Raw genomic sequence first — 14,172 nt, forward strand, 5'->3', positions numbered from 1 at the left:
TATGATTGGGAAGGTTCATGTAATTAAAATGAATTGTATTCCAAAATTCAACTACCTGCAACAATCTCTCCCGGTAGATGTCCCCCTCTCTTATTTCAAGCAATTTGATTCCTTCATTTGAAATGGTAAGTGTCCTAGATTACATTTTAATAAGTTACATAGGCCGACTGACAAAGGTGAGCTAGACCTACCCAAGATTTTGTTTTATTATTATATATTCAGTCTAAGACATTTGGCTAATTGGTCGCTTCCACCTGAGAGAGCCCCTCCCTGGTTTTGTATTTAACAGGAATTTCTTGCCCCTATTTTGCCATTGCAAAGCCTTTCTATCAAACAAATCTGAGATGTTGAGTCACACCCCGTTATCCCGCATTTGCACTTGGTATGGACAAAAGTGTCCAGATTGTCATTTATTTACATGTTGCCTCAAGCATATGGTTGAAACCTAAATTATGTATTAATAAGTCCCCTTTCTGCTGGTCAGAGTGGATTGTGAGGGGGGTTATTACATTCGGTGACCTATACGAGAGTGGAATGTTGAGATCTTTTGAAAATTTTGTTTAACATTTTGGGATATTGGAAGATTTACAGCTGTGCCTCCTGCTTTGTATTGTTTTTGGGAGTAGCCCCCCCCCCCCAAAGTGGCAAATACTCTGGGAGAAGTGATTACTGATTTTGGCAAAGGTCATGATGCATCAGTATATTACTTCCTGCTAATGCAGAGTCTGGGGGACAGAGCTTAAACTTCTTTCGAGAGATTATGGGAGAAAGATATAAACTTGGTTTTGGAAGAGGAAGTGTCTGCTAGTATTCTAAAAAAAAGTCTGCATCTAGAGATGCAAGAGTGCGCCTTATGCAATTCAAGATTTTACATAGATTCTATTGGACCCCCTGTAGATTGTATAGGCTTGGTTTTAAAGACACTGGGCTGGCAATGGCAATCAGAAGATGGAGAGGGGATGGAAGTCGGATGGAGCACCCTCGTTTCCGGAGTGGTGTGCGGAGATGGGGAGGGTGGCAGCTTTCAAGAGGTGGCAGGTAGAAGGCTGGGATTTGGGGACTTGTTAGATAGGAAGTGGAGTAGTTATTTGGCATTTTTGGGGGACTCTCGGGCAGGGGATGTGGAGAGAGAAGTTTAGTTTAATTATGTAAATGTATTATACTTTATTTTTGTTTGTGTGTGTGTGTGTGTGTGTGTGTGTGTGTATTATGATTTGTAACCACAGGGGTGTTCGTTGAGGGTCAGTGTGGGGTTGGTGATTGGGGAGGGATATTAGTTGGGGTTAAATGTTGATTCAATGTGTATGTGTTGTGTTATTCTCTGTTGTGTATTTTTGAATCAATAAAAATTGTTAATTGGAAAAGCCAAAAAAAGATGTGCTTGTACGCTTGCGACTCCCTCTAAGCTGCTTGTAACCGCTCACACTGTGGTGTCGAGCAACACAACTCTGTCCTTATTGAATATGTCTGTAATGCCAATGATGATGCTCTATGGACACCAGGCTACCCATAAACCTGTCGATGGCTTGGACAACGATTTTAGTAGTCCAAATTGCCAGATCAGTGGCCTGATGCAGCTCTTTAAATGACTCAGGCAGTCTTTGAGCAAGTCAACCTGGTAGGTCCGCAAGATTGCAATGGTGTGCACCACAACAAAACTATAGCAAGGGAATGCAAAACTTGTGACGGACCATAAAACTATTGCATTGGAATGCTAAACACTGTAAGGGAACAACACTTTTTGTGAGGGGACGCAATCCATTTGCAAGGAAATGCTAAACTTATTGTGAGGGAATGCAAAAATAGTGCAAGGGAATGCAAACTATTGCGATGGAAATCAAACTATAGCGAGGGAATGCAAAACTTTTTGTAAAGGGAATGAAAACGTTTGCGAAGGAATGCAAAACGTATTGTGAGAGAACATAAAACTATTGCAATGGAACGCAAAACTATTTCAGAATATTAATTCTCTCTCTATCCTCTAAGGCAGTGTTTCTCAACTGGTGTGTCGTCACCCAAAAGTGAGTTGCAGGTCTATTCGAACTGAGTCGCAGACAGCAGGGAAAGTACAATGCCATGGTTCTCCCATTTTTCACCGGCCGCCCAAGACATAGAGATTATTAATGATAATATAATCATCAATGAAGACATTTAATGATAATCTTGCATTCAGCTAAAGGCTTCTCATCTCCATTACAATATTTTCGTGGTGCGATTAAAGCTTTCTCGAGAGTGTAATGTTACCAGCTCGCACTAATGATCTGCTCTGTTTCAAAAATAATGTCACTCGATGCATGCTTTTATACTTGAAAATCATTAAAAAACTATGCTAGGAAAAAGGAAATGCGACTCAGGATATATTAAATACAGGTTACGATTTTACTATAGTGGGTCGCCACTTGACTTCCGATGTAAAATCTGGGTCCCGAAGCAAAATCAGTTAAGAACCACTGATCTAAGCGATATCCGTAGTTTACATAGACATTTTACAGGCATAACAGCAATAAAAATGGCCTGAGTCAGTGTGGAAAATGGTCATAAAAATGAAATATGACTGCAATCAACCTTTTCAAATGTTATTTATGATTAATAAATGTAAGATATGACCTCTTTAAAAGCATATCTTGGTAAAAGCAATCATTGGTCTCTAGACCCAGAATGCTCTTTACCTGAGCATAACCCCTCCCATTCTGATTGCACGCTTCCAGTCCTTCAAAGTGGCTTTACCAGACATGTGCACAAACTGCTTTGGACTGATCAACTGATCCTCATACTGAAAAGACAGTGAGACAGAGAATGCCAGATTAAACACAATTGCAACTGTTATCTACAGCGTTAGCCTCTCATATCCCTCAAATTCACCAACCTTAACACATTTGACATTGATTCCAGGGCAGACAAACTTCTTGAATAGAAGAATGGCTTTACTCTCGCCGCATGTAATGGGATACCCAAGCTCCAAATCCTCGCCTTCAGTAGACGCCTCGTCTGAAAATGACACAGGCACACCCATCAACAAACTTTTACTCTGTAAATACTGCATAAGGTTCGGTTAGTTAGAGGAACTGAATCATAATCCATTGCTTGATGAGCGCTGATAAATTTGAGCAGACAGACCTTACAGCATTTACATTTTTAAAGCATGACTGCAAAGAAACTACAGTTAAATTACTGTCTCATATTTACAATGAGAATTAAAGACAGTTTAAACTAGGTTGTCACATTATTTGAGGAAAATGTGAGTTAAGTTCGCCACCACAATGTTAGGGTGTTCTGGGCAGTTGCTTAGTGGTTCCTAGGTTGTCCTGAGTGGTTTGTAACATATTCCTATGTGGTTGCTCAGGTGTCCAGAGTGTTTTTAGAGCTTTGCTATGTGGTTGCTAGAGTAACTCCTTCAATTTAAGTCTTTGGGATTTTTTTTCACCCAATTAATCATCAGCCAGGCAAGTCCAATTGCTCAGAAAAGTAATATCACACCTCTCCTCGAAGGCTGCATGATTTCAGGTATCATTCAAGAGCATGTTTACCTTGTGTCTCCACTGCCACAACTGCAGCATCTGTCTCACTGCTTTCATCTGCAAGCCTACAAAAAACCTCAGTCATCAAAACATTTACTCACAAGATACTTTGACTTTTTAAGTCCTATTAAAGTGAATATATTTATCACATTAAACATTATGATGATAAAGTATTATTATACGATCATATCTAACATGTCCATGCTGGGATGTGTCGATGCAACTTGTTGTCTAGTTTCAGCTGTGATGGGCTGCAGCTGCAGAATCACTTGAGTCTTGTTTTGTTCGTCAGGCTCAGCATCCTCTTCTTCAGTAGTCTTCATCACCACCATGTCCTCCATGGACACAATGACCTCTGTCTCTGCCATAGCCCGCTCTCTCCTCTCTCCTAATAATTTACATTTAAAATACATTTTTTAAAGTTAAGTATAACCCCAATACCGAAAAAGTAGTTTTTTTTTATGTATAGACATTTCAAATCAGACGATTGCTATACACTCCAAAAAAGTTGAGACAAGGCCAATTTAAGACTAATGACAATTTGCAAAGTGTTAAACAGGTGAGGCAATCGTGTCATATTATATAAGGAGCCTCCAAAAACAGCCTAGTCCTTCAAGATCAAGGATTGTTCAAGACTTGTCAATTTGCCAACAGATGCTTCAGCAAATAATCCAGCACTTTCAGAACAATGTTCCCCAAAGACAAATTGGAAGGATTTTGGGCATTTCACCCTCTACAGTGCACAATATATTTAAAAGATTCAAGGAATCTGGTCAAATCTCGGTGCATAAAGGGCAAGACAGATTTCACAGTCTTGAAAAATGGCATTCATCTGTAATGGATATCATGAGCATGGCTTGGAATTACTTAAGTAACATTTGTTAGTCAACACTGCATCCACAGATGCAAGTCAAGACTTTACTATATAAAGGAGAAGCCATACATCAACACTGTCCAGAAGCGCTGCCGACTTCTCTGGGCACAGTTTCATCTTAGATGGAACGTAGAACAGTGGAACGGTGTTTATTGGTCCGAAAAATCCACATTTCAAATCATTTTTGAAAAACACAGCAGTCGTGTTAGCCGGGTCAAAGAGGAAAAGGACCATCCAAGCTGTTATTAGCATCACGTCCAAAAGCCAGTGTCTGTGTGGGCCAGGGGTGTGTCACTGCCCATGTCATGGGTAACTCGCACATCTGTGAGAACACCATGAATGCAGACAGATATGTACATATTTTGGAGCAACATATATTGCCATCCAGCACGTCTTTTCCAGGGACATCCCTGCATTTTCCAGCAGGACCATTTCAAACTACATTCTGCCCAGATTTCAAGTGCATGGCTGTGTGAGAATGTGGGTGCTAGATTGGCCTGCCTGCAGTTCTGACCTGTCTCCAATTGAGAATGTGTGGAGCATTATGAAGCTTATTAGATGACAATGAAAACGCTGTACAATTGTGCATCGGAAGAACTGCATGAGATGAATGGGAGAAAATTCCACTTTTTAAACTTCACAAACTTGTGTCTTCAGTGCCCAATTACTTAATAAGTCTTATTAGAAGAAATTGTGATGTTTCACATTGGTAAACACAAGTTTTTTTTCATTATTATTTTTGTAAGAGAGTGCAGCATCTGAACATTCTAACTAGGCCTATGTTTAATTTCTGACAATATGCTTTCATATTTGTTTTATATTTTTTATAATTTTTTTAAATACAAAAAAAGGTTTCCTTAACATTAATTATACTGAGAAATTATTATATTGATAAACATTAAATCACTCATTATATATTAGGCAAAGCATTTGTTTAATGTTCCAACAAAAACATTAAATGTTTTACATAGTTTATATTCTCATTAACATTAAATGGATAGTTCACCCAAAAATTAAAATACAGACTCTGTTTACTCACCACTGGGTTTTTATAACCCTGTATGTCTTTCTTTTTCTTAATACAAAGGGAGAAATTGTGAAAAAAAGTAATTTGTGCTCAGTGATGTCATACAATGGCAGTTTATGGTGACTACCACTTCAAGCTTCAAAAGAACACAAAAGTATAATTAAGTCTAATAAATTATTCCATGAGACTCATGATATTATAAAAGCAAACGATTTTAATTTTTTCGAATTTACTTAACATGTCTGAAGAGATTGTAGTCGAAGAATTTATCTATGTCCAGCCTTATTTTGTTAAAAGTTTTTGGACCGGTGCTAGTTGACGGAGTTTCTCATGCGATGCCAAAAATAGAAAACAAGTGATCAAGAGAATGCTCGTCACTGCTGGTTAGGACAAAGACTCAGATTACCATAGAAAATATATATGTTATTGCGTGTTGTTTGCCATCAGGTTAGGATACGGTGTGCCTGTAGCCTCCTCTATATTTCTGTTTAATTTCCGGGTACTCCATAATAAAAAATAAGGCTGGGCATCGAAATGCATCAATTCTTCGCCTATAAACTCTACAGGCATGTTTAGTAAGTTCTGTTCTGTTTTATGTGCATATGTGAATTGTGAAATTTGTTTTTGCATGAATGCCCCAATGTCACGAGGGCGCTATGTGAACTGTTGCTCTCGTGCCCGATCATCTGTTTTGAAATACAAATCACAAGAGATCAACAGTCAGTGAATATTTTTACTAAATACATTTGATTTTGTTTCGTTTTTTCTCACCAAACCTTATAGTATGCTTTCATAATAATCATGAGTTTAATGGAATAATTTATTAGACGTCTGAATTATACTTTTGCATTCTTTTGAAGCTTGAAGAAGTAGCAAGGGCAGACTGGCCGTTAGGGATGGGCGGATCGATACTAAAGTATCGATACTTACGATACTGATGTGGTATCAAGAATATCGATCCTCACATAAAAATATTGATTCTGAAGGTTTTTTTTAATTAGTGATCTTAGTATTTAGATAACATGAATATTAATGCATCTCATAAGCTTTGAAGTGGAAAAAAATATTTATATTAGCGAATTGTTGCATGGCACCAGAACTATTTTTTCTTCTGCTCATCTTGACATGCAGAAATGCTAAAATACAGTATGAAATTAATTAATGAAATACACTTTATTGTCCCCAGAGGGAAATTTGTTTTGGACTCAAGGTGCATTTACATTGACAACTACATTCAATCATAAATAGCAGTAGCAGTCAGAAAGTGCTCACCCTTTCAGTCATAGTGCTCGTTCAAAGGAGCAATGCTTTCCTGAGGTAATGACAGGAAAACAGCATCTGGAGTTATTCACACTAAGTAATGACAAATCAAGAAGTGACATATATTAGAATGGGCTTGTGTGGCCATTTTTACTGGCTTATTTAAATTCAAATTTGTTAAAACATTGATAATGATCTTTAATCCTTGTTAATAAATGATACCCTTATGAAAACCATGGTTTTACTAGTAACCATATTGTAACTTGGTTTTAGTATTAGTAACCATATAATAATATCAATGGTAAATTTTTAGATTTTATATGTGATTAATCCTAACTCATTTTTAAAGGGTAATCAAGGCTACTAATGATTAGGCCTATAAATATATATATACCAATTTTATCCAATTTATTAGAGGTACCTGTATTGGTATCGATATCGGCGATACTGGCCTAAAAGTACTTGTATAGAACTTGTATCGGATAGAAAAAGAAAATAAGTGGTATCGCCCATCCCTACTGGCCATCTAAAGTACCAGGTGTTTTCCAGGTGAGCCGCTGGGAAATTTGGGCCAACCCGTCATACAGATAGGTGGCCTCCCTGGGCCCACCACGCCAGCGCAGACTCCATTACAGGGTGAATATTAAAAACTCTGTAGGGTAAAGTCAATACAGTAGCTTTTATCTTGTAAACCTGAAAATCCTTTTATTTTGAAATTACTAACATGTCATAGCACATATCCATATGTGCACATTATCACTGTACCTCAAGTGGACCTCATTATTTGATATACAAATCATAATAATGGTGACAAACAAAGACAACATATTAAGAATAGGATGAGTTCTGAAAAATCACAACATGACAAATAACTGCAAGTTACAACAAATACAATGACAGCAGCATATGTAAAATCTGCAAACAGTAAAGCTGTGAGCAGTACATATTTATTAGCATAATGTATTCATACTGTAGAGAGCTGAAGTGCATCTTGCTGAATAATGCTCACACTTGATAAAAATGCAGAAAATAAGAAAATATTTATTTGTGGCTATTTGAGTCTTTGACGCTGACTTTGTTTAAAGGATAGCAGAAATGCTTGTCAGAGCATTGGACTTTTCACGTTTTCTGGGAAAGGAAATAAAACACTGCAGATATAAAGACAAACTCACATTGAGTGAAAATATGAGAAATTCATCTGCAAAGTTCTACACTTTAAGTGATATGTTTTTTTTATTTAATTTTTTCATATATTTATATTTGTTTATATTTATAAATGTTCATATTCTAGCCAACTTTGTTTTCATTTATTTTTTTTAAATAAACATTTACTTAGTTCTGTGAGTAATTCACATGAACATTTAAGCATTTTCATCAGTGTCCTGCTGTGACACTTTCTTCATTTATTTTAAACAACATTTTATGATCTTGTATAACTATATATACATATAGTTATATTATTAATATAGTATAATAATATATTATTATTATACTTGTTGTTTCCACAACCTCATATTAACGAAGACAATAGTTTATTTGCACTTCTAGAAAAAAGTTGAAAGGTGATTAAGATCTTTAAAAAATTCTGACATGTCACAGCACCTAAAATACTCACTTTCCCTTGTACTTTCATGTTCATTTTAACCTAACCTCTGTATATTGGGGAAAAAGTTTTCAGTCATGTTGACTGTCTGATCTATAAAGTACTTATTTTTAGTGCTTTCTCTAAAAAACCCTCTCATCACATTTACAGTGGTCTTATATGTTTTAAAGTTACTACTGGGCGGGCCTGTAGTCATGACTAGCAGTCAATAGAAATTACTTTATTTTTCCCAACACAATAATTTTTAATTTGTGCCAGATTTGGTGGGCTGCTCTGGGCCAGAATGTCCCGGGCAACGTTTTAGTCCCAATCCGCCCCTGAGAGGTAGTCACCAAAAACTACATTTTATGACATCACTGAGCACAAAAAAGTAATATAAGGGTTAAAACAACACATGGGTGTGTAAACAATGACTGAATATAAATTTGTGGGTGAACCAATCCTTTAATATTGTGGGCTATAAAAATTGTGCATACGAAATCTCCTGATAGCAACTCTGTAATTGTGTTAGAAATTTTGATCTCCACCACCCGGATTGAGGTGAGTAACCGCGCCACTACGAGGACCTACTAAGTAGTGGAATTGGGCATTCCAAATTGAGAGAAATGGGGATAAAAAAATAATTTATAAACAATTGTTAGAAATTTCCTGCCACAATTATGCCAATCCCGGCAGATGCCCTTTTAAAACTAATTCTTTCTCAACTGTATGACCCATTAAAAGGGTCAGGTATCTCAGTAAGGGTAACTTCTACAATAGAGCCCATACAACAAAAGACAGAGCAGTAGAACTTGTTAAACCATACTATTAATTCTGGAAGCGTGAAGTGTGTGATTAGGACAGTCTACAACCAGTTATTATAAAGGTGAAAAATTTTCAAATATGAATTTAGATTTTTACTCAAAGAAAATTTTTAATTAAATTAGAGTAAAATATATTATGAAACTAATTAAATTGAATCACTCACACTTTCTCAGCTTTTCACATGTCACCGTATTTTAAAAATGTGCAATTATGAAATAAAAATGTATGGATTGGTTCATATTAATGAATTATACAGTGTGTGTACTGTTAAACATTAAACTTTTAATACAAGAAGAAAACAAATAGTACCACAATGTTATTGTAATTTGAACATGTACCATACCAATGCCATGGTTTTCTTCTAATTATTTTGAAGTACCACACATCGATCATAAAGTACCATGGTATAAATCAAATTACCATCTGATACCATCATTGATCAACCTCCACACCTTACAAACATTTACTATTGTAATCATTGTATGAACCAAAATACTACATTTACTCAAATAAAACTGTGGCATCTTGTTACCAGCCACCAATGACATCCAAGTATGAAAGTAAACAAAATAACAAATATTCAAAAACTTTTTAAAGACAATCCTATGTCAATTTGTTACGATTTCAAAGTAGAAAGAATACATGTATCAAATATGCTATTAATAGTATGTTTACCATGGTGAATGTTTGAGAAGTTGAATTTGATTCTATTAGTGTACCATCGTTTACACACACAAAAAAAAAAACACCTTTCGAAGCACTGTTTCCGTCAAAATACCATAATTATTTTATTAAAATAGAGGCAACTTTATAGTAGCCACCGATGACATCTAAATACAAACAAATTAAAAATGACAAATATTATTGAACCGTTTGAAAAATATCTCATATTCATGGTTTAACATTTACCATGGTAGTTTGAAAGAAAATGTATTTACCACTGTAAATTTGAAAGGGCTCTGTTTTGTTCCGTGGCTAAAAAATTTAGCATATTAGCTCTTCGTAATGCGCCATTTCATTTCACTCAGCTATGCCCGTTTATGTGTTAGCGTGCTATGCTAACACAGCGTCATTTATTCACACACTTTGATTGTTTATATGAGACACTCCGTGTTTGCAAACATACGTCACATTCACAAACACCTCGCGCATCTCATCTAACTGATGAAAGTGTTCGGCGAGCCGGGCGGACTGTTTATAAATGACGCTCTGGCGTCGCAGTGTTCTGTTCTCATGACGTGAGCCCGTGCGGCGGGACGCACATAGACAAACGAGCAGACGCTTCTGCGCCACTCGAGGGGGGTTGCCGCTGCCGTCGACGCCCGAGCAACGGAAAAATCAAGCTGACGTGCGGGTGAATTTGTCCGCGCCTCGGTTACGTTTAAGAACATTAAAACGAGCTGGATCGGCCTTACCGTTTAGTTCGCCGTCGGTGTCATCCGTACATAGTGAGAGGCTTTGAATGAACATGCGCAGTTTGTTGAGCTAGACTTCCTGCTGAAGCTCGTCCCTGGTCCAGTTGAAGCCATGAGACACGACTGCAACTCAACAGCACTAAAAACTAACAAACACAGGGCAATGGAAAACCTTAAGTATTTTTAAACGGAGGCTTGTAAAATTCACGGAAATGTGTAACATGGTAAAAGTGCTGAAAATGTCTGGAGTGAGTGTTCTAGAATTCTCCCCTGTAATATTTAGGCAACTAAATAGTACTCTTTGTGAATGCTTATAGTTAAAATGTGCTCGCTAACAGGCTTTTTTAAGGTTTATATATATATATATATATATATATATATATATATATATATATATATATATATATATAATTAGTTGTTTTTAAATCTACTTATTCTAAAGATTGGTACTTTGGAACTAGACATATATTTGGACATAAAAATTGAACTGCCCCAATCTCTATGAAATTATTAAATAAAATCCCACATTCAGTGGTGTATGAACAACTGGAATGTTTTGGGGAAATGAATTGGTCGAAGGCTACCATGAAAACGTGATAGGGTACATGAATATGGTAATATGTGCCAAGCTGTTTCAATATACAACAATCAGCCACAACATTAAAAACCACTTGCCTAATATTGTGTTGGTCCCCCTCGTGCTGCCAAAACAGCTCCAACCCTCATCTCAGAATAACATTCAGAGATTATATTCTTCTTAACACAATTGTACAGAGTGGTTATCTGAGTTACCATAGACTTTATCAGTTCTAACAAATCTGCTCATTATCTGTTGATCTCTCTCATCAACAAGTTATTTCCATCCACAGGACTGCCACTCACTAATATTTTTTGGTTTTGCACCATTCTGAGTTAACTGTAGAGACTGTTGTGTGTGAAAATCCCAGAAGATCAGCAGTTACAGAAAGAAATACTCAAACCAGTCCTTCTGGCACCAACAATCGTGCCAAGGTCCAATTCTGATGGTTGATGTGAACATTAACTGAAGCTCCTGACCCGTATATGGATGATTTTATGCACTGCACTTTTGCCACATGTTTGGCTGATTAGAAAACTGTAACTGGGTAATATGCATATAGGGAGCAGCAGTACTACCACAGTAATACCACATTGAAGATTAATAATACTAAGAAATGTATTCAGATGGTCCCTTAGCCACCATATGAAAAATGTTCAACAAAAGCCCTGTACATACATGTAGTGACTTTCACCTGCAAAGCGAAATCATTTAATTCATAGTGTTGCAAAGTGGTTGCAACGGAAAGTAGCTAAAGCCTGTTTGAAAAGTCGCTAAAAGACATCATACTCCAATTAAAATATTTGTGATGTCACAGCGTCTCGTTTGCATTTTGCATAGTGTCCGCCCTTTACATGTGTTTTTCTGTGCTTACCGTACATACTGTAATACCCTATTAATTCCCCATATCTATCAAATCACTCAGAAAGTTAGAAGCGATGGTAACTTTCTGATCTTTTCTCTCACACAGCGTTCAGCCATAACAAACCACTATGTGCATATTTACACAAATCTATGTGCATGTTTACAAAAACATAGTTGTTTAATTAGTGTCTGAATTCAGACTGTTCAGAAACAGAAGTGAACAACCGTCTAAAAATCTCCTTTAAGTGCATGAAAAGAATTAAAATAAACGGTCAAATTTCACTTTAAATGTAAAAGTGAAGCGGAGCATACAATACAGATTCGTGATTGGTCCTTGACAACGCCGTCTGCACATGCGCAGCTCATTCACGTCTATGTCAGCTGCCGTGCGGTCAACTGATTGTGCTGCTCTGCCTTCTCGCCAGCTCATCTCTCTGTTAGTCTCACTGAACAGAGTAGACGCAGAGAGAGAGATGTGCATCCGAGTCCGGGCAGGAAAGCAAGATCACGCGCTCGCAGGGCAGTATTGGCGACTTTCTTCTACGGAAGTAGCTAAGGTTTGTCCAAAAAGTCGCTAGTCGCTTTTTTTGAAGAAAAGTCGACAAAGAGGTATGAAAAGTTGCTAAATCTAGCGACAAAGTCACTAAGTTGGCTACACTTCTCGTTCATTTTAAATGAGAGATGGCAACACGAGCGACAGCGACTTCTGCCGACTAGATGTGGGAGTGGCGAGCGACACAGCAAAGTTGAGAAAAGTTTAACTTTATGCAAATGAGGAACGACTTTCGGGAGCAACAAGAAGAGCGTGTTCATTGGAGCTCACATCATAGAGTGCAGACTAAACGGAGCATTTTCTAGTCTGAGAGTTGCAGATACATGGAGATTCATACACTGATAGATTGTTCATCTTTTATTAATAATATTACATTACTTGATTATATTTGGACGTTTGGTTCTACAACATAAATTACACACACATAAAAGAAGAAAAAAACATAATGGCTTCACTTATGCGGAAGTGCGCCCTCTCATGACGACTGTGTGCCCTCTACCTCTGTGTTGAGCGATATGTTCCATCCACTAAAACATTTCTACTGATACATAGGGTGACCATACGCCAATTATTATAGGACATGTCCTCTTTTCTTATTAGAAAAAGCGTCTGCCCGGGAATTATAAATTGGCAAAAAATGTGGTTTTGCAGTTTAGAAACCACGTTTCCTTTATTTATTTATTTTAAATTTCATTATTAAATTCAAACAAGCTAATTTTATTTAATTATGTAGTTAAATTATACCTAACCCTTATAATAATTCAGAAGGTAATTTGGAACCGATTGTTTTTTATTGGTCAAATTTGTTATTTGTTATTCAATATAAATAATTTGTAGTTAATATTATATGAAATAAAAAACAATCCCGCACACTTTCCTGGCTTGCAAAGAGTATCAAAATTTATTCAGCAACGTTTTGGTGACTCGACCTTCATCAGGCATTTACAAACAGAGTGAAACAGCACCACATTTATAATATGTCATGACCAATCAACACATATGATGACCATGGCATCACAACCAATGTCAATCATTAAAATAGAGAAAATCTAGAAAAACACCTTTAAATACAGAAAAGAGAAAACACATATACAGCAGCCCAAATACATATAATTAATTAAACCTGTAAGGTAACCCACACATTACATACAGATCATTTTCTTTCATTTATATCCCAGATACATACATATATTGAAATAAAGATTCGATAGAGTGGCCCAAAGCATGTTTAAACCTTATGTTGGTGGCTCAGATTTGAGTTTGGTGCATGTAACTTGAAATCTCTAGGATGAGTTAGTGATAGACACTTTAGTCTCAAAAAAAGTAGTTAAAAATGTAGATCAGTACTTTGGCTCTTTCAAGACCAACGTATATCACAACTACAACAAAAATAATTACTATCTTATTTAACTGCTACATATCTTAACGGTGTCGACTTTCACATTACAAGATTTATCACTGATATTCAACAACATCAAGTAGGGCGCCAAGACAAAAGATCATTAGCAGCCCCAAGTTTCAAAAATTCTGCATCCGAAATCTCTTGATAGCGATTCCGTAATTGTGTCAGAGTGTCCCTTCCACAACTATGCTAAACATAGCAGATGCCCTTTTTAAAGCTATATAGAAAAAGACTGGAGGTTATATCGAAATGGTCAGAGCATCTCAGTGATGGTA

General features: G+C 36.6%; 1 protein-coding gene and 2 non-coding genes across 3 annotated transcripts in view; all 3 read right to left on the reverse strand.

The window, feature by feature from the left end:
- LOC127619507 (glucocorticoid modulatory element-binding protein 1-like) overlaps nt 1-10,630 on the reverse strand; it is a 29,994-nt gene extending 19,364 nt beyond the window's left edge. Inside the window, exons 1-5 of the mRNA XM_052092347.1 lie at nt 10,502-10,630; nt 3,714-3,906; nt 3,528-3,583; nt 2,867-2,988; nt 2,670-2,773 (exon numbers count right to left, since the gene is read on the reverse strand). Of these exons, the coding sequence (XP_051948307.1) occupies nt 2,670-2,773; nt 2,867-2,988; nt 3,528-3,583; nt 3,714-3,906; nt 10,502-10,556 (530 nt within the window). The 5' untranslated portion in view covers nt 10,557-10,630. The remainder of the gene's footprint in view (nt 1-2,669; nt 2,774-2,866; nt 2,989-3,527; nt 3,584-3,713; nt 3,907-10,501) is intronic.
- On the reverse strand, nt 8,654-8,968 carry LOC127620473 (U11 spliceosomal RNA). The gene has a single exon (XR_007967744.1). It is a non-coding gene; the product is annotated as a U11 spliceosomal RNA (small nuclear RNA).
- A 3,344-nt stretch (nt 10,631-13,974) lies between the features above and the next one.
- On the reverse strand, nt 13,975-14,110 carry LOC127620472 (U11 spliceosomal RNA). Its single transcript, XR_007967743.1, has one exon. It is a non-coding gene; the product is annotated as a U11 spliceosomal RNA (small nuclear RNA).
- Nucleotides 14,111-14,172: the final 62 nt, after the last annotated feature.

The sequence above is a fragment of the Xyrauchen texanus genome, chromosome 26, assembly GCF_025860055.1.
Source record: "Xyrauchen texanus isolate HMW12.3.18 chromosome 26, RBS_HiC_50CHRs, whole genome shotgun sequence".
Classification (NCBI taxonomy): Eukaryota; Metazoa; Chordata; class Actinopteri; order Cypriniformes; family Catostomidae; genus Xyrauchen; species Xyrauchen texanus.